Source organism: Zea mays, chromosome 4, assembly GCF_902167145.1.
Source record: "Zea mays cultivar B73 chromosome 4, Zm-B73-REFERENCE-NAM-5.0, whole genome shotgun sequence".
Lineage (NCBI taxonomy): Eukaryota > Viridiplantae > Streptophyta > Magnoliopsida > Poales > Poaceae > Zea > Zea mays.
In genome coordinates, this window is record NC_050099.1 from 80,778,032 (window position 1) to 80,798,021 (window position 19,990).

Consider the following 19,990-nt stretch of genomic DNA (forward strand, 5'->3'; position numbering starts at 1 on the left):
CTTCGTGTGTATCAGATTTCTCCTTTGGGCAAGGTCTGTGTGTTGTTTGCTTGTCCACTTGTTCTTGCTTGTTCTTCGATTTCTTGCAGGTTCAAGGTTGTTCTTGGCACAGCAAGAACAACACAAATTGGATGTGGTGTAACTGTCGCTAAGGCGCAGCGCAGCCCTTGGTGTTGTAGTCGGGCAGCACAACGTCGATCCTCCTCAAATCACGTTATCCCCCACTCTCATCGAAAGGTCGGGAGCAAACCCCAGTGGGTTCCATCATGTGGTAATCAGAGCAAGGTTTTTTCAGTGAGAGATTCTACCCATCCCTATACCTACAGTCCAGAAAACTACAAAAAACAGGCTAGATCTGAAAATCCCAACAACAAGTTTGAGCTTTGGTTGTTTTGCTTAGTTATTTGCTTGTTGAGTTTTCAGTTGCATTGTTTGGGCTAGTTGCTGGTTCTTAGTGATTCAAGCTTTAGAGTTTTGAGTTCTGGTCACGTTTTAGTCACCATGAAATCCACCAAATCATTTCATATTTCCGCTGTCATTTCTGCCTCCACGAATCCATCTTCCCAGATCTGAGCACTGGAATAAAATAGTCCCATATGTTGTGTTACATGTCCGATTCAAATGTTCAAATACAATCTGGAAAGCTTATCTCGTGTTATTTCCAATGGATCTAAATTTACTCTCTAACTCCTTCTGAGCGTGTCGTAATAGCACTTGAGATTCATGACCTTCTGTCTGGAAGTTGAGACGTTGGAACTGTTTCGAAGGAGTTGTGTGCAGCACACTTTGTTAGGGTTGTTGGGTTTTTCAAAAGAGTTTTTAGCCGTGAAAAAGAAAGAGCAAAAAAAGAGAGAAAAAGAGAAGAAAAAAAGTGAAGGGAATAGAGGTGTTGTTTTCTTGCATTCCTTGTTGTCTTGGTGTGTGACAACATTTGTGTTCAGGCTCACGTCTCTAGCTTGATTTGGCACTAGGACCAGCAAAGGACCATCAATGAATGTCTATTCAACTTGCTTTGACTAATGTGATTCCAGCTGTACCTTGATTTGTTTTGTTTACAGCCACCTATAGCTCAACAAATTATCTACTACATCACAGGGTTGTGCTTGTGTAACCATTTGTGTTGTTCTTGCTGGCTACCGACACCTCCTGCCTTGCTTGGTAAGAACATGTAAGAACTTGAATGGACAAGTGTGAGTGAACATATAGTGTGCCACCACCTATTTCCTTTGTAGGCAACTTCTTGAGACTTTGTTTGCTGCAAGCTAACCATGGCAGGTACAGGGAGTGAGGATGAGGATGGTGGAGGTCTGCTTACACCTCGCACCAAAGGCATCGTACAACATTTTCAAAGGCAAGTGAGGGAGTACACCTTTGGAATTGATAATGATTTGCAGGTGATAAATGAGAAGATTGGGCAAATGGAGGTCGCGCAGATTTCCAACAACACCAAGCTTGCAGGTTTGGAGATGACGGTTGCTCACGTGGACAAGAGTCTCGCTGCTCTTCTAAGACGCTTTGATGAGCTCCATGTGAAGACGAATGATCAGCCTAGAGGACGTGGCAAAGGGGATGAGGACGGCGTAGAAAATTCAGGTGCTGATTATGCTGCTGACACCGAAGTTGAGGATCGAGGCCAGCGACGTCTACGTCGTAACCGTCAAGGTATGGGTGGACAGCGTCCACATGAGGTACATCACAATGACATTGTTTTCAGTAAGATAAAATTTAAGATACCCTCTTTTGATGGTAAATATGATCCAGATGCTTATCTTACTTGGGAGATGGCTATTGAACAAAAGTTTACTTGTCATGATTTTCCTAAAAATGCATGTGTTAGGGCTGCAACTAGTGAATTCACTGATTTTGCTTCTGTTTGGTGGATAGAACATGGCAAGAAAAATCTTCATAACATGCCACAAACTTGGGATGCTTTGAAACGGATCATGAGGGCTAGATTTGTTCCATCTTACTATGCACGTGATCTTTTAAACCAACTGCAGCAGTTAAAATAAGGTACTAAAAGTGTAGAAGAATACTATCAAGAGCTACAAATGGGCATGCTACGTTGCAATTTAGAGGAGGATGTGGAACCTACTATGGCTAGATTTTTGGGTGGGTTAAACCAGGAAATTCAGGACATCCTTGCTTATAAAGAGTACACTAACATAACCCGTCTATTTCATCTTGCTTGCAAAGCTGAAAGGGAAGTGCAGGGACGACGTGCAAGTACCAGGACTAACATTTCTGTAGGGAGGAATTTTTCCATGTAGCCCCACTCAAGTATTCCATCAACTGGACGTGCTGCTACACCTTATTCATCATCAGCTCGAACAACAGCACCACCTTCTAGCGACAAGCCACGTGACAACCCTGCAAATTCAGCAACAAAGACAATGCAAAAACCTGCTGCAACTACTTCATCGGTGGCATCCACATGTAGGACAAGAGATGTTCAGTGCCAGCGCTGCAAGGGATTTGGACATGTCATGCGTGACTGCCCAAGCAAGCGTGTTTTGGTGGTCAAAGCTCATGGTGAGTACTCATCTTCTAGTGAACTAGATGAAGATATACATGCATTGCTTGCGGCTGACCATGCAGGCAGTGAGGGCTGCTCGGAAGAACATATTAATGCTGCTGAAGCCGACCGCTATGAGAGCCTAATTGTGCAGCGTGTGCTGAGCGCACAAATGGAGAAAGCGGAGCAAAATCAGCGGCACACATTGTTCCAAACAAAGTGTGTCATCAAAGAGTGTTCATGTCGAGTGATCATCGATGGAGGTAGCTGCAACAACTTGGCTAGCAGCGACATGGTGGAGAAGCTTGCACTTACCACCCAGCCACACCCACATCCATATTGCATTCAATGGTTGAATAACACTGCTAAGGCAAAGGTAACAAAACTTTTGCGAATTAATCTTGCCATCAAATCCTATAAAGATGTTGTTGAATGTGATGTTGTGCCAATGCAAGCATGTAGTATTCTGCTAGGAAGGCCATGTCAAGTTGATAAAGATTCTATGCATCATGGTAGATCAAATCAGTATTCCTTCCAATACCATGATAAAAGGATTGTGTTGCATCCAATGTCTCCTGAAGCAATTTTAAAAGATGAACTTACTAGAGCTAGTAAAATCAAGAATCAGGAACAGGCTAAAAGTGAAAATCAGATTGTGGCAAATGAACTTGAGAAGCACAAAAAGAGAAGTGCCAAATTTGTTCATGATAATAGAAATGAGATCAAGTTGAAAGGGGCATGTCTCATTGCTACTAAATCTGATTTGGATGAGATTGATGCTACCACTATGGTTTGCTATGCCTTGATTTGCAAACAAACCTTGTTTTCACTTCTGTACATACCTCTTTCCTTGCCCCCTGTTGTCACTAACCTTTTGCAGGAGTATTCGGATGTTTTTTCCAAAGGAGGTGCCACCGGGGCTACCACCAATTCGTGGGATTGAGCACCAGATAGACCTTATTCCCAGGGCCTCCTTGCCCAATCGTGCACCATACCGGACCAACCCTGAAGAAACTAAAGAAATTCAGCGCCAAGTGCAAGAATTGCTCGACAAAGGTACGTGCATAAGTCTCTGAGCCCCTGCGTTGTTCCTGTCCTTTTGGTTCCTAAGAAAGATGGATCTTGGCGCATGTGTGTAGATTGCCGATTGATTAATAACATAACAATCAGATATCATCATCCCATCCCTAGGCTAGATGATATGCTTGATGAATTGAGTGGCTCAATTGTGTTCTCAAAAATTGATTTGCGTAGTGGTTACCACCAGATTCGCATGAAGTTAGGAGATGAATGGAAAACAACATTTAAAACTAAATTTGGTCTATATGAGTGGTTAGTCATGCCTTTTGGTCTCACTAATGCACCCAACACATTCATGAGATTAATGAATGAAGTTTTACGCGCTTTCATTGGCAGATTTGTTGTGGTATATTTTGATGACATTCTGATCTATAGTAAATCACTAGAAGACCATCTTGATCATTTGCGTGCTGTTTTGGAAGCTCTCTGTGATGCATGTTTGTTTGGTAACCTTGAGAAGTGCACCTTTTGCATAGATCAAGTCTCTTTTCTTGGCTATGTTGTGACACCGCAGGGAATTCAAGTCGATCAAGCCAAGGTTGAAGCCATTCACATCTGGCCGGTTCCCACAACGGTCACCCAAGTGCGAAGCTTTCTAGGACTTGCTGGATTTTATCGTCACTTTATGAAGGACTTTAGCACCATTGCAGCTCCGTTGCATGAACTCACTAAGAAGGGTACAACCTTCACTTGGGCTGCTGCTCAACAGGACGCTTTCAACGTGCTCAAAGATAAGTTAACTCATGCACCCTTTCTCCAACTTCCCGATTTCAATAAAACATTTGAACTTGAATGTGATGCTAGTGGAATTGGGTTGGATGGTGTGCTGCTGCAAGATGGTAAGTCGTTAGCATATTTCAGTGATAAATTGAGTGGATCTAGCTTGAACTATTCTACTTACGATAAGGAATTGCTTGCTTTAGTTCGAACTTTGGAAACTTGGCAGCACTATTTGTGGCCCAAAGAGTTTGTTATACATTCTGATCATGAGTCCTTAAAACACATTCGAAGTCAAGCAAAACTGAATTGTAGGCATGCTAAATGGGTTGAATTCATTGAATCTTTCCCATATGTCATCAAACACAAGAAAGGGAAGGAGAGTGTCATTGCTGATGCTTTGTCTAGGCGTTACACTATGTTGTCCCAACTTGATTGCAAAATTTTTGGCTTGGAAACGATTAAAGCACAATATGCTCATGATGATGATTTTAGGGATGTGTTACTGAACTGTAAGGAGGGGAAAACTTGGAACAAATTTGTCCTAACTGATGGGTTTGTTTTTAGAGCTAACAAGTTATGCATTCCAGCTAGCTCCGTGCATTTGTTGTTACTGCAGGAAGCACATGGAGGAGGGCTGATGGGACACTTTGGTGTGAAGAAGACAGAAGACATCCTTGCTGATCATTGCTTTTGGACCAAGATGCGAAGGGATGTGGAGAGATTTGTTGCTCGCTGCACAACATGCCAAAAAGCTAAGTCACGCCTTAATCCTCATGGTTTGTATGTGCCTCTACCTGTTCCTAATGCACCATGGGAGGATATTTCAATGGACTTTGTGTTAGGACTACCTAGAACAAAGAAGGGGAGGGATAGTGTTTTTGTGGTTGTGGGTAGATTTTCTAAGATGGCATATTTCATACCATGTCGTAAGACCGATGATGCTACTCATGTTGCTGATTTATTCTTTCGTGAAATTGTTCGTTTGCATGGAGTGCCAAACACAATTGTTTCAGATCGTGATGCAAAATTTCTTAGTCATTTTTGGAGAACTTTGTGGGCTAAATTAGGAACTAAGCTACTATTTTCCACTACATGTCATCCCCAAACGGATGGACAAACTAAGGTTGTGAATAGAACTTTATCTACCATGCTTAGGGCTATTTTGAAAAAGAACATAAAAATGTGGGAAGAATGTTTGCCTCATGTTGAGTTTGCTTACAACCGTTCACAACATTCTACTACTAAAAAGAGCCCTTTTGAGATTGTTTATGGATTTGTACCTCAAACCCCTATTGATTTGTGCCTCTACCAACTTCTGAGAGATTGAATTTTGATGCTAAACAACGTGCTGAGTTGATGTTGAAAATGCATGAGACCACAAAGGAGAACATAGAAACCATGAATGCTAAATATAAACTTGCTGGTAGTAGAGGAAAGAAGCATGTCACTTTTGAACCAGGTGATTTGGTTTGGCTACACTTGAGAAAGGATCGGTTTCCTGATTTGAGGAAGTCAAAGTTGCTTCCGAGAGCTGATGGCCCTTTTAAAGTTGTAACTAAGATCAATGATAATGCATACAAACTTGAGTTGCCTGCAAATTTTGGGGTTAGCCCCACATTTAACATTGCAGATTTGAAACCATATTTGGGCGAGGAAGATGAACTTGAGTCGAGGACGACTCAAATGCAAGAAGGAGAGGATGATGAGGACATCCCTCCCAACGATACACCCATACCTAATACGCAGCAAGGACCAATGACAAGAGCTCGTGCACGAGAGCTAAGTTATTAGGTAAACTCGTTCCTCGCTGTCCATAAACCATCATCCATGAATGGGTACTACTAAATTCTTGTGATGCTTTTCTTATTCATAGAAACTTGGGACATGAACCAGATTGGAGGGAGAGCAATCACGACAAGAAAGCAAGTGTGGATGATCTGATCGAACCATACCAGTTCGGACCTACAGGAGGGAGCAACTTCGGAAGGCCATAACTCTTAGCTCCGAATATTGTTTGAAGCCCATGAGTACTTGTTGGAAAGCTCCTGAACTCTACTTTCAGATGGATTCAACCTCAAGACGAAATTCCAAAGGAGTTAAGCAGAATTGCCAAAATGATGTTCAGTCTTCTAGTGTTGGGCTGAGACCCAATCTTGGGCTGAGGCCCTTGTATCTAGTTTAGACCACCAGCAGCCACCATTTGAGACTTGGGTTTTGTTTGGTTGTAAGTTTAGCTGCTGCTACTTCTTGGCAAACGCGTTTGTCGATTAGACCATCCGATTTGCTCGATTCAGAACCCCAACTTCGTGTGTATCAGATTTCTCCTTTGGGCAAGGTCTGTGTGCTGTTTGCTTGTCCACTTGTTCTTGCTTGTTCTTCGATTTGCTTGCAGGTTCAAGGTTGTTCTTGGCATAGCAAGAACGACACAAATTGGAGGTGGTGTAACCGTCGCTAAGGCGTAGCGCAGCCCTTGGTGTTGTAGTCGGGCAGCACAACGTCGATCCTCCTCAAATCGCGTTATCCCCCACTCTCATCAAAAGGTCGGGAGCAAACCCCAGCGGGTTCCATTAGGAGAACTCGTGCTTGATGCCTTCCTCCTCAAGATATTCTTCGACTTGAAGGTTCTTGAACTCAGATCTATTATCGCTCCTTATCTTCTTTACATTTAGCTCAAATTCATATTGAGATCTCCTTAAGAAGCGCTTTAGATTTCTTGGGTTTCTGATTTATCCTGCAAAAAGAACATCCAAGTGAAGCGGGAAAAATCATCAACAATGACAAGACCATACTTACTTCCCCCGATGCTAAGGTAAGCAACGGGCCCGAAGAGATCCATATGTAGGAGTTCCAGTGGTCTTGACGTCGTCATCACGTTTTTGTTTTGATGAGTACTTCCCACCTGCTTTCCTGCTTGGGATGCTGCACAAGGTCTATCTTTCTCAAAACAGACACCGGTTAGTCCTAACACATGTTCTCCCTTTAGAAGTTTATGAAGGTTCTTCATCCCAACATGTGCTAGATGGCGGTGCCAGAGCCAGCCCATATTAGTCTTAGCTATTAAGCATGCATCTAGTTCGGCATTCTCTTTTGAGAAATCAACTAAGTAGAGCTTGTCGTCTAATACACCCTTAAAAGCTAATGAACCATCACTTCTTCTAAAGACAGATACATCAATATTTGTAAATAAGCAATTATAACTCATATGACATAATTGACTTACAGACAACAAATTGTACCCGAGCGATTCTACTAGAAACACATTAGAGATCGAATGCTCGGTTGTGATGGCTATTTTGCCTAAGCCTTTGACCTTGCCTTGGTTCCCATCTCCAAAGATGATAGTGTCTAGGGAATCCCTATTCTTGACATAGGAGGTGAACATTTTCTTCTCCCCCGTCATGTGGTTTGTGCATCCGCTATCAATAATCCAGCTTGAGCCCCCGTATGCATGAACCTGCAAGGTAATTAAGCTTGGGTTTTAGGTACCCAACTCTTGTTGGGTCCTACAAGGTTAGTTATAACAGACTTTGGAACCTAGATGCAAGTTTTGTCTCTCTTGCATTTAGGTCCCAAACTTCTAGCAACTACTTTATCATTTTTACATATCAATACAAATGAAGCATTACATGTTTGATAAAGCATAGTTGGTCCAGTTAATGTTTTCCTAGGCGCATGAGAAGCAACATGATGGCGCCTAGGTCTATTCCTACCATGAGCATATGAAGAGCTAGATGCGAACATGGCATGAGAACTAAATACATCATCATGGCATATAGGAAAAATAGCATGATTATGATACTTATCATGATGAGCAACATTAGTAACTTTCTTATAAAGATAGGCATGGTTCTTTTAGAGCTACTAGCCATGGGAGCCTTCCCTTTCCCTTTGTTGAGGCTGGAAGTCCTTTGGCTTGTTAAGTTCTTGGTCTTCTTTTGGAAACCAAGTCCATCCTTAATAGAGGGGTGTCTAACAATGGTGTAGGCATCCCTAAAAATTTTTAGTTTCTCATAATTATACTTGCAAGTCTTAAGTTGGCATTAAGACTTGCGACATCATTGTTCAAATTGAGAATTGTAGAAGCATGTTCATTGCAAACATCAATATTAAAATCTTTGCATCTATTGCAGATAACAACATGCTCTATAGATGAACTAGCCATATTAAATTTTTCTAGCTTATTTAACTCATCATTCAAGGTTTTGAGACTAGAAATAGAGTCATGGCGGGTAGACATCTCAGAAGACAGTATTTCATTTTTCTTAATTTCTAGAGCAAGAGATTTTTGAACATCAATAAATTTATCATGTTCGTCATACAGAATATCTTCTTGCTTTTCTAGCAACCTATCCTTTTCATTAAGAGCATCAATCAATTCATTTATTTTATCTACCTTAGTTCTATCTAATCCTTTAAATAAATCACTATAGTCCACTTCATCGTCAGAAGATTCCTCATCACTAGAAGAAGTATACTTAGGTGTATCTCTTATGTGTACCTTCTTCTCCTTAGTCATGAGGTACGTGTGCCATTCATTGGGGAAGAGGGAGGACTTGTTGAAGGCCGAGGCAGCTAGTCCTTCATCATCGGAGTCGGATGAAGAATAGTCGGAGTCCCATTCTTTTCCAATGTGCGCCTCGCCCTTTGCCTTCCTGTAGTTCTTCTTCCTTTCCTTCTTCCCATACTTTTCTTGTGCCTGGTCATTGTTATTATCGGGACATTGTGCTATGAAATGACCAGACTTACCGCATTTGAAGCAGGAGCGCTTTCCCTTCGATTTGTTCTTGTTGGGATACTCCTTGCATCCCTTCAAGGCGGTCTTGAAGCGCTTGATTATAAGCGTCATTTCGTCCTCGTTGAGCCCGGCAGCCTCTACTTGTGCTACCTTGCTAGGTAGCGCCTCCTTGTTGCTGGTTGCTTTAAGAGCAACGGGCTGCGGCTCGTGGAGAGGAAGCGTCCGTTTAAGGCATCATCCACATACCTCGCTTCCTTCACCATCATGCGCCCACTCATGAATTTTCCAAGAATTTCTTCGGGTGTCATCTTGGTGTACCTGGGGTTCTCACGAATAAGATTTACAAGATGAGAATCAATACCGGTAAATGACCTTAGCATGATCGGACGACATCATGATCCGTCCATCTTGTACTCCCATAGCTTCGAATCTTGTTGACAAGGGTCTTGAGCCTGTTGTACGTTTGAGTTGGCTCCTCTCCCCTTATCATGGAAAACCTCCCAAGTTCTCCTTCCACCAGTTCCATCTTTGTGATCATGGTGGCATCATTACCCTCGTGAGAGATTTTGAGGGTATCTCATATTTGCTTGCCATTGTCCAAGCCGCTCACTTTGTTATATTCATCACTGCATAGAGATGCTAGCAAAACAGTAGTAGCTTGGGCATTTTTATAAATTTGCTCATTTATAAATACAGGATTGTCAGTGCTGTCGAAATGCATTCCATTTTCAACAATTTCCCAAATACTAGGATGGAGGGAAAATAGGTGACTACGCATTTTATGACTCCAAAATGAATAGTCCTCTCCATTAAAGTGTGGGGGTTTTCCAAGTGGAATATATAGTAAATGGGCATTCGAATTATAAGGGATACGAGAATAATCAAAAGAATAGTTTTGATTAACCGTTTTCTTTTTCGACGAAGAGTCTTCGTCGTCGTCATCCTTAGTGAAGAAGAGGAGGCTTCGATGTGTGGTCATCCTTAGTGAAGAAGAGGAGGCTTCGATGTGTCGTCGTCATCCTTAGTGAAGAAGAGGAGTCTTCGACGAAGTGTGGGGCTTCGATGTCGTAGTAGATGATCTTCTTTATGCGCCTCTTCTTCTTTCCATCCCTCTTCTTGTAACTCGAGCCATAGTCAGTGGGCTTGTCATCTTTTGGCTCGTTGACGTAGAAGGTCTCCTTCTCCTTTTCGTTGATCACCATCCCCTTACCCTTAGGATCCATCTCTTCAGGCGGTTAGTCCCTTAATGAAGAGTACGGCTCCGATACCAATTGAGAGCACCTAGAGGGGGTGAATAGGTGATCCTATAAAAATCAACACTAAATAGCACAAACTTGGTTTATTAAGTGTTAGTGCAACCAAAACCAAGATGCTATGTCTAGAGAGAAAAAGATAGCTTCTTCACTTAATTGCTCTTTACAAAGTGAGTATTAAACTTAGATCAATTATCAAGTGAGTGGACGATCGCACAAGAATAAACACAGGTGACACGACGATTTTTATCCCGTGGTTTGGCCAAGTATAATATTTGCCTACTTCCACGTTGTGGCGTCCCAATGGACGAGGGTTGCACTCAACCCCTTTCAAGTGATCCAATGATCTACTTGAATACCATGGTATTCTTCCTTATAGTCGATGTTTCCCTTGTGAGGAATCTCCACAAGTTGGAGTCTCTCACCCTTACAAGGTTGATCTCAATGAAAACCACAAGAGTAAGGAAGGGAAAGAAACACACGCAAGAGCTAGAGTCGCAGCGAAGTCACGCACACAAGTTAAGACAAGAGCACACAAAACACAGCGCAACGAGTTCACAACTAGACAAGTGCTCAAATCTTAATCCCGATGATCTGAATGCATGCTTGCGGAGTCTAGGCGTCCTAGGATGTTCAATGGAGGCTTGGTATTGTGCTCCATGTGCCTAGGGGTCCCTTTTATAGCCCTAAGGCAGCTAGGAGCCGTTGGATCTCCATTTGGTAGGCAATTCTTGCCTTCTGTCGGTTGGTGCACCGAACAATCCGGTGCACCACCGGACATGAACAGTGTCCGGTTTCTTTCCTTTTCTGGCGAAGCCGACCATTGAGCCTTTGGTCCCCTTGGCACATTGGACACTGTCCGGTGCACACCGGATAGTCCAGTGCACACCAGATAGTCAAGTGCGGCCTAGTAACCGTTGACTCTGGCCACACGTCGCCCGTTGATCGCGCTGCCGACCGTTGGCACGAGCGCTGTTGGCTCACTGGAAGTCCGGTGCACCACCGGACAGTCCGGTGAATTTTAGCCACATCGCCCTCGGCGATTTCCCGAGAGCAGTGAGTTCGCTGCTGGACCAGCCTGAGCACCGGACATTGTCCGGTGCACCGCAGACTGGTGCAAGTCTAGCTAGACGTAGCCAAACTTATCCAATCCAATCTCACTAGTTTTGACAAGGTTCCTAGCACTTAGACGAATATATTAGTACCAAAAACAATTCACTAAGGCTAGAATCATACCTTGATTCTTGATTTGCATCTCTTTAGCACTTAGCACATATGAACCAAAATAATATGTTTGGGCATCTAATCACCAAAACATTTATAGAAATGGCCCAAGGGCACATTTTCCCTTTCAGTATCAGGCAAAGTTTGGTGATGTATGCTTGCGTGCACATCAACCATCAGCTACTAATAATTAAGGTAAGAACAAAATGGCCTGGGATGACATATAGGGTGATGACATTGTAGGTAGTAGTGTTCTATCTTCATCTACTACTTCTTGGGCAGATACATCTTAGTCTGAGTTGTCTTCATACCTTGACAGTGACACCGTCAATCAGTTTTATGATAGTTTCAACATTCTCTCCTGGTGGCAAGTCCATAAGCTAACTTACCCTATTCTATCTATCCTTACTAAAGATGTGATGATTGTACCTGCATCTACCATATCCTCAGGATCTACTTTTAGTTTGGCTGGCATGGTGATCGAGGAGCGTCGTCGACAACTTACAAGTGACATGGTGGAGGTCTTATCATGCATCAAAGACTGGGAGTTAGCAGACTCTCACATACAGCATAATCTGGAGAGGGACACCACAGTTATTGAATCTATCCTTGAAAGCATAGCCTAGAATGATTGAGTGACTGTCTGTCCTCGTATATGCACTCTTTTAGGAATAGACAATTTGTACTTGTTGTAATGGACTATTGAACTTATGAACATTAGGATTTAGAAGCTAGTTGCACTCATTTTTCCTTTGGGTTTTTACCTAGTAAGGTTTTAATGAATCAGCATTGCACATAACATCTCCAATATAATATTTATATTCTTCAACTTGGTGTTGGATCTATGTAGTTGTGTTTGAATCTGTGTAGTTGTGTCTGAATCTGTCTGAATTTATGTATTCTATAACATGTTTCTGTATTCAGACATGATCCACTATAGCCCCCGGTGCGACACGGCACGATTAGTACATTGACGTGGTTGGTCATGTTGGCTCGACCCGGCACAAGAAGGCTGACGTTTGGACATGTACAGCCCCACCCGCCTGAGGCCGTAGCCACACAACCTGCTATATAATATGTAACTTTTGCTAGGACCATCTCCATCAATATAATAAAAAACAGACCAGTTGTCTATTTGGGTAGCCACCATTTTAATATTATCCTTGTTTTGTTATTATTTTCAGTAAAACTAGCTAAACATATCACCCAAAACTATCGTCGTCGCCCCCCACTCGCACACTAGGAAAACAACAACTCGATGCCCGCTTAGTTTTTGGAGACCACACGAACACCAGTAGACATCATGTACCTCAGTACTTCTGTTAAACAAAAAAAAAAGGTTCCACAAAATTAATGCTCTGAGATTATCCAGCCGAGTATAATTAAACACCAGTCTGGTTGCAAACAGGAAGGAGACGCTATGGTCTCTCCACTGCAACAGATAAACAAAACTGCGAGAAGCAAAGGTGGTGTCTGCTGAACATCATCAACGCTCGATCAATCTTAGACCATCATTCTGCTTCGAAAACATCAATCACCTCCCGCCCTTGCCCTTACCTTTCCCTCCTCTTCCACCAGCCCCTTTGCTAAACCCTTTTCCGGTCCCTTTCCCACTACCCCTCCCCTTACCGTGCCTATCAGGCTGCTGCCTGCTCTTCTGGAACTTGTTCTGGAATTTGCCGTCCTTCGCAGATTTGTTCTTCAACCGCGTGATTTCCATTGCCTTCTGCTGCCTGCCCTTCTGCATTTGCTCGTGATTCCTTATTTCAGAGGGCACGTTGGCATTTGGTATAGATCTGCGGCCATGGCCCGTGAAATGCTTCTTGTTGCCTCTCTGGTACCCGCCTGCACAGAGGTCACAGCGTCCATCAGACAGAAATATATTATACATCTCATCATACCAAAGTCTACCCAGCTGAAACAAAGCGTGCTAAAGTAAAAGAGAAACAAGGCAGTGCACATGGCAACAACTAATTCACCAAACTGAACAAACCTTCAGAAACATTTAACAGACTTCTATTTCAGTAACCAGATAATATGTTTTCATGCCACAAGCCCACAACTATAGGGACTGGAAAATAAAATTTAAAAAAATTAAAAATAGTAAGCTTCAAAAATGTCCGGACCAAATTTCAACTTGCAAGAGTATACAAAATCACAGAAGGCAATGGTTACAACATAAAAATCAGAAAAATAGAATTACCTGAACTGGATGTGCCCTCGTCTGCAAAGTTGCCAGATTTCCCACCAATGTTGATTGATTTATGTGTCTTCTGCTGCCATCTCTTATATATCCCTGTTGCCGATGCCTTTATCTTCGCACCACCTTCCGTTTTAATCTAACAGAAAAGGTTTTTAGTTAAATTAATTGATCTTTCACTGACATGTATGCTGAACATACCACATTGGCGTACTAAATATACTAATATGTCTCGGCATTTAACATGAAGCGCTGATGTAGGAAAAGAGATCTCAATCCATCTTTAAGACATAAAAGTAGTTACCAGAAAAAATAAGAACCAGCATTAAGTGAACAATGTTACTTCCAGGCAGCCTATTACCCACTAAAAGGAAAATGGATGACACATCTTGTGCCACTCAAATTATTCAAGTCGAGAAACTTGATGCTAAACATCATTGAGCGCATAGCATGCAGGAGATTACCTTTCCTGTAGCAGTGACACGATCCCCTGCATTCAACTTGACAAATTTGTTCTGCAGTAGTAGAATAAGCATGTGAATGAGTATGCCATATATCTAACATATCAATATGTCACTACGAAAGTATTACCTTCATCCAGTGATATCGAGTTTTCTGCGCTTGCATACCAGAAGCTTCATCATCAACTAAATCAAGAACAGCAGCATCCAACCTGCAGGACAATAGTAACCATATTTTAAGCAATTGGTAGGGGGGTGCACACTTGAATTCATGAATAAAGTAAATAACATTGGCATCCAAAGTCGTGAAGCACTGTCTTCATCAACAACATAGAAACTTAGAAAGAGCATGGCAGATCCTACATAGCATTAGGTTTACTGCACATGTTGCTGAATCATGCATATGCTTGACAGGTTGGACACCGGAAGATCAATAAACAATAAGGCTTGCTGTTAACTGATAATCTTTCTTTGTGGAACTAATTTTGATTATTTTGTACTTGCCAAGAGTTATTTCATCCGCGTTACTACAGGGGACACAGTCACACTGTTGCATCCCACAACAGAAATTACTGACAGCTACTAAAAACATAATCCATGATAGAGCGAGATAAAGTAGACACATCAAAAAATTGGATTCAACAATTTTCTGAAGTGTAATAAGATTGCCAAAAGGAATGCTTTCAAAAGTTCCTTTTGACAACAGCTTAAAAAATAACCAGCACAAAACAGCAAGACAACATTAAACCGGTCCCCAGAAGAACACATTGCACATGCCAACGATGAACAATTTAAACAACAAACCAGTCCACTGAAGAATCATAATCACATTTCTGAAGTTTAATATAACTTGTACTTCAAACAAATATAACTTCCCCTAGTAAAAACACTCATCAGTGGCATTTTCTGGATTTACTATATCATGGAAATAAATCACTCAAACTTCAAAATGGCAATCATATAGTGCATACCTATTTTCAACAAATCCTTCATTGTCCCTCACCGACAGCCCAGCTTCCAAATGCTGGAGGGCAAAAAAGAATACATCACTCAATGTTACGCTTAGACACTACAACTCATTGTTTTCAAGTCGTACGACTTGCTGGTCGTTCTGGCTGACCAACTTGGCGATCAATCGCGATTAATCACAATTAGTTAGACAACTTGGGTGTTTAATCGCTATTGGTCCAAACCGACTTGGGCGATTAATCGCGATTAATCGGACGACTTGAAAACAGTTAGTACAACTATAAGTTCACAATTGGATCAACATTTCTAGTGCAGCTGAAATTCATAAGAGTAATTCTTTAAGCAGGGTTTACGATGCATACATGGTTTTGAGGTACTGAACTTATGTAGTAGTCCTCATCTCTAAAGCTCTGTAACTTCCGTTTCTTGCCACAAACTTCTGGAATGGGCAAAACAACCAAAGAGTACAATCAATATGATAATGAGGATGGTTCAGAATCTCTAGAAATACATTCAGAGCACACAATAAAGTAGACAAAATTAAAGGCAAGAAAAGAGTTAGTTTTCACAGCATAATTTACTAAAAAGTTGAAGACCTTTTTTCTCCCAATTTGAAATGTCAACAACCTCTTCAACCTGCATGAAAATAAGATGCCAGATATCACTGTACAAAGAACCATCTTTAATATAGCACTGGCAGATAAATAAAATGAGTACCACTCCCCCTCCATTCATTTCTATAGGAGCATAGTTTGTCTGTGCAAAGTGGAACTTTGACAATAAAACTTTCCTATAATATTTTGTTGAATAGTCACTAATTCATAACCATTAGCAAGCTCTTTAAATATGGATCCAGTTGGCACATAACTAATATAAATTAGACTAATTGTTGTCCACTAACATTCAATTCATTGCACTGACTTCGAATAGCCAACTAGAGATACCATATTAGAGAGATGAACCAGGATGCAAATAAATCAACAGACAGACATTGCTTGCTGTTCTGCTAATATTATATGTAAAAGAACATTGAAGCGTATTAGAAGCTATACTTAAGCACATATGCAGAACACTGTAACACGTGCTGAAAATAATATTAAGTTAATACCACAGAGAGTGAGAGGATGGCAGGTGATGTTGCATGTCCTGGTAAAGACAAAAGTACAATTTATTCTACACTGTTTATTTCCTTCCTGAACAATGACAGCTCCAACTAATACAGAGGCCTATCTATCTGAATTTCTTATTTCTTAAACAGGAAAGGGAATGGTTAAATCTTTTCTAAGGAATCCTGAGTCATACAAACAAGTGAATGACAGCATGCTGACAAGCTTTTGAAGAAATGCATTCTTCCATTACTCTGTTAATTTATTTGAGAATGTAGACACCATGACTGGAATAACTGACTATCTCATTTAGCTTTTATATGATAAAGCATGCCAAAGTACATCTTGTAAGGTTCGCTTATAGATATTAAGTACTCCACCCTCTAACTGAATATTATTGTCAATTGTCAAAGTTAGCACTTCAATTTTCAAATATGTTTGGCTTGAGTTGAGCTGATAATCTAGTCGAGTAAAGGTCATGCCAATGCCTTAAATGGTGCCCAGATAATAAAGTTTGCCAGTATTGCATATCCAGCTGGTTGTCAGCAAATTTTTAGGGTTCATAGAACAAATAAGAATAACTTTTCAGAGTGGAAATTACCTCTGGCCTTGGATCCTCAGAACTCTTTTGGTGAACTAAATTTATAATCCCTTCATGAACTTCTCGTTTCTTCTTCATCACATCTAACCATTGATTAGAACCCTACAAATATGCCAAGATGAAAACAGTAACAATAATGCTTTGTCTGGTATACTGAGTAAGAATCATCATTTTTTCAGCATAGATCAGTATTTAGGGGCTCTATGTGGTGACTACTTGCTGCAGATGCAGGGGAATAGAATAAGAATATGATACTGGAGAAAGAACAAAAAAAGGTTTGTGGTACCTTCGAATTTCGTGCTTTAGCAGCTTCACCTTCAGCCTCTAAAATAGTCTGCTTTGGTCTGGAAATCGAGTTAGGGTAAAGAAGCTCCATTAGATGACACAAATTGAACAAATACAATAAGAACAAATTTTGTGGGCTGTTGTAACTACCGAAATGATTTCAGGCGTTCGGAGAATGCAAGAGCTGAAAGTTCATCTGACCGGAGAACATCCCTGAAAATTGGATTAAGACCCTCACGAGGCAAATCTTTTACCCTTTTGATAGATTCTTTTGAAGGCATAGGACGAGTCTTGAGATACAACCGGAAAGCATTAGCACATGGCTTTTCTAATGCTATCAACTCCGTACATCCAGTAATAACTTCTTTTAGTCCATCAGAGGCAAGATCAAGGACAGTTTGAGGAAATCGTCCATAAACTGATTCCCCATTTGCAATAGCTTCATCGATTTTCATAGTTATACCGTCCATGTCTTTTAGGAGTTCCTCCTCTGTTGGAGCAGGTCTAAGAGGCCTTGAAAGGAAAAGATGTAGGTCCAGTAAATATGGCATGTCCTCTGAAGTGACAAATGTATAAGCTGTTCCACTTCTACCTTGTCTAGCCACTCGACCAACTCTATGAACAAATAACTTAGGCTTTGCAGGAAAGTCCCAGTTCACTACATTATCCAGCAACGGAATATCCAAGCCCCTCGCAGCAACATCTGTCACAATAAGTAGCATGGTCTTCCTTGCCCTGAATTTTGAAATATGAATCATACGAGCTTCCTGATCCATAGCACCATAGGATAGGGAAGGCTCTAAACCTTCTTCTCTGAACAAAACATTCAAGAACTCCACATGATGCTTGGTTGAAACAAAAATTATTGTCTGCTCCTCAGAGCTGATGCGTTCCCTGACCAAATACAGTAAGGCAGCAAGCTTCTCTTCTTGGCGCAGTGTGAAGAACACCATCCTGAGATCAGGACTGATCTTTTTGTCCAAGTCGAGCCTCACAATGTGCGGATCACGCAGACCAGCTTTTGCAAAATCTGCAAGGGCACTAGGCAAAGTGGCACTAAAGAGCAATGTTTGTCGTGTATCATTTAGCTTCTTCAGAATATCGTGCAAATGTTTGGCGAACCCCATGCTGAACAAGGAATCTGCTTCATCAAACACAACATATTCCACTGAGCGAAGAGTCATGTCCTTGACATCATTCAAATGGTGCATGAGCCTGCCTGGCGTGGCAATTATGATATCAGGACACTCTGACAGGTCCTCAAACTGACTCTCCATGCTATCTCCACCAACAATTATGCTGGTTCTTAGGTCTACAAGATGGGGGAAAACAAGTCACCATTCCGCACTGATGAAATATTTCGAGCTGAGAAGGAGCAGCCCAGAAAACACAACAATCGATGCCCAAAATTGTATACAAGGGCACAAAGACAACAATATACCCAAAATGGTAGGCTGCTATCTCAAGTAAAGCAGCCCAATATAAGCCGCTGAATTATGCATCTCGAAAGTGTCATATAAAAATTCTCAATTGGTAAAACAGCATGATTGCTATGTAGCAAAGCTGACAGCGGCACATTGGCCTGGCTACGAGCACGAGGACTACTACGCACCTGTGAACTTGCCGAGCTGGTTGGAGAACTTGAGCGTCTGCATCGCGAGGTCGCGGGTAGGTGAGAGGATGAGCGCGCGGACGCCGGCGCTCGGGTCGCGGCGGCGGAGGCGCTGCAGCATGGGCACCAGGAATGCGGCGGTCTTCCCGGAGCCCGTGCGGGCCATGGCAGCGACGTCGACGCCCGCGAGGATGAGCGGCATGGTCTTGCGCTGGATCGGCGTGGGCACGCGGTACCCTTTGTGGCGCACCCCGCGGTACACCTCCTCGCAGAGCCCCATCGACTCGAACCCGCCCGACTTGGACTTCTTGCTGACGCCGCCCACCGACTTGCCACGCTTCGGCCGCCGCGTGGACATCGCATCCGGCTCCGCTCCGGCGCCCATGGCGGAGGAGGAGGAGGGCTTGGGCTTCCTGGAGGATTTGGACTTCGTGGGGGTTAAGCGAGCCATGGGGTGGCTGGGAAGTAGGGAGGGAGGGCAGAAGAGGGAGACGTGGGTTTAGCCGTTTGGGGCTTTATCAACGTCGGCCGTGGCGGCGAGGTACTGCGGAAGCGGAAGGAGAGGAGAGGGGTGGAGGGGAGACACGCGAAGCAACTTGCGCGACGAGCCAGGTCGGGAATCATGGGCCGGGTCGACATGAAAAAAAACTCATGGGCTGAGATACAATGGGCCTGTTTGGTTGCATTTATATGACACAAGCTAAGTTCTAAAAATATAGGTCCTGTTTGACACAGTTTATTTTTATTTTCAACTTGTTCACAAATTTAAACACAGTCAGAAAGACAATTTCTGCAGCAGCTTATCAGTTCTGCTGCTTATCAAAATAAACTAAAAGCAGACAACAAGCAGAAACTGTTTTCATCAACTTCTAAGATAAGTTATTTTTTCAACAAGCAACAGCAATGCTAAACAGGACCATAATTTCATCATACTTAGAATGCCTTCAACGGACACGTCTACCTAGAGATGGCCAAAGGGGCCGCCCGGCCCGGGCCCGGTGAAGCCCGGCCCGCCAGGCACGGTTAGAAAACCGGGTCGGGCCTTCTAAGCACGCGGGCTCAATTTCCTGTCCGAGCCCGGCCCACAGCGGGCCTAAACGCGGGCCGGCCCGTTTAGCACGAAAAAAGCGGGCCGAAAATGGGCTATGCGGGCCGGTAAGCACGTTTTAGTGTAAAAAAGCGGGTTTAATGGGCTTAGAGGTAAACGGGTCGTACCGAGCTAGCCCACC

At 42.5% G+C, this 19,990-nt stretch overlaps 1 protein-coding gene across 1 annotated transcript; it reads right to left on the bottom strand.

The window, feature by feature from the left end:
* Window positions 1–12,849: 12,849 nt before the first annotated feature.
* LOC109946026 (DEAD-box ATP-dependent RNA helicase 29) lies at window positions 12,850–19,402 on the bottom strand. Its single transcript, XM_020552564.2, has 11 exons — window positions 18,762–19,402; window positions 17,300–18,461; window positions 17,151–17,208; window positions 16,865–16,966; window positions 15,754–15,793; window positions 15,520–15,596; window positions 15,160–15,212; window positions 14,319–14,400; window positions 14,192–14,242; window positions 13,731–13,866; window positions 12,850–13,372 (listed from the first exon to the last, which is right to left on the bottom strand). The coding sequence occupies exons 1-11, from the start codon at window positions 19,210–19,212 to the stop codon at window positions 13,062–13,064; spliced, it is 2,523 nt and encodes an 840-aa protein (XP_020408153.1). The 5' UTR covers window positions 19,213–19,402; the 3' UTR covers window positions 12,850–13,061.
* Window positions 19,403–19,990: the final 588 nt, after the last annotated feature.

Coding starts and splice junctions, on each gene's coding strand:
- LOC109946026 (XM_020552564.2), bottom strand. CDS start 19,212: ATGGCTCGCTTAACCCCCACGAAGTCCAAATCCTCCAGGAAGCCCAAG. Junction 15,213..15,519: donor GTTCAGTACCTCAAAACCAT/GTATGCATCGTA, acceptor TTTGCCCTCCAG/CATTTGGAAGCTGGGCTGTC. Junction 14,401..15,159: donor GAAGGATTTGTTGAAAATAG/GTATGCACTATA, acceptor ATTGTCCTGCAG/GTTGGATGCTGCTGTTCTTG.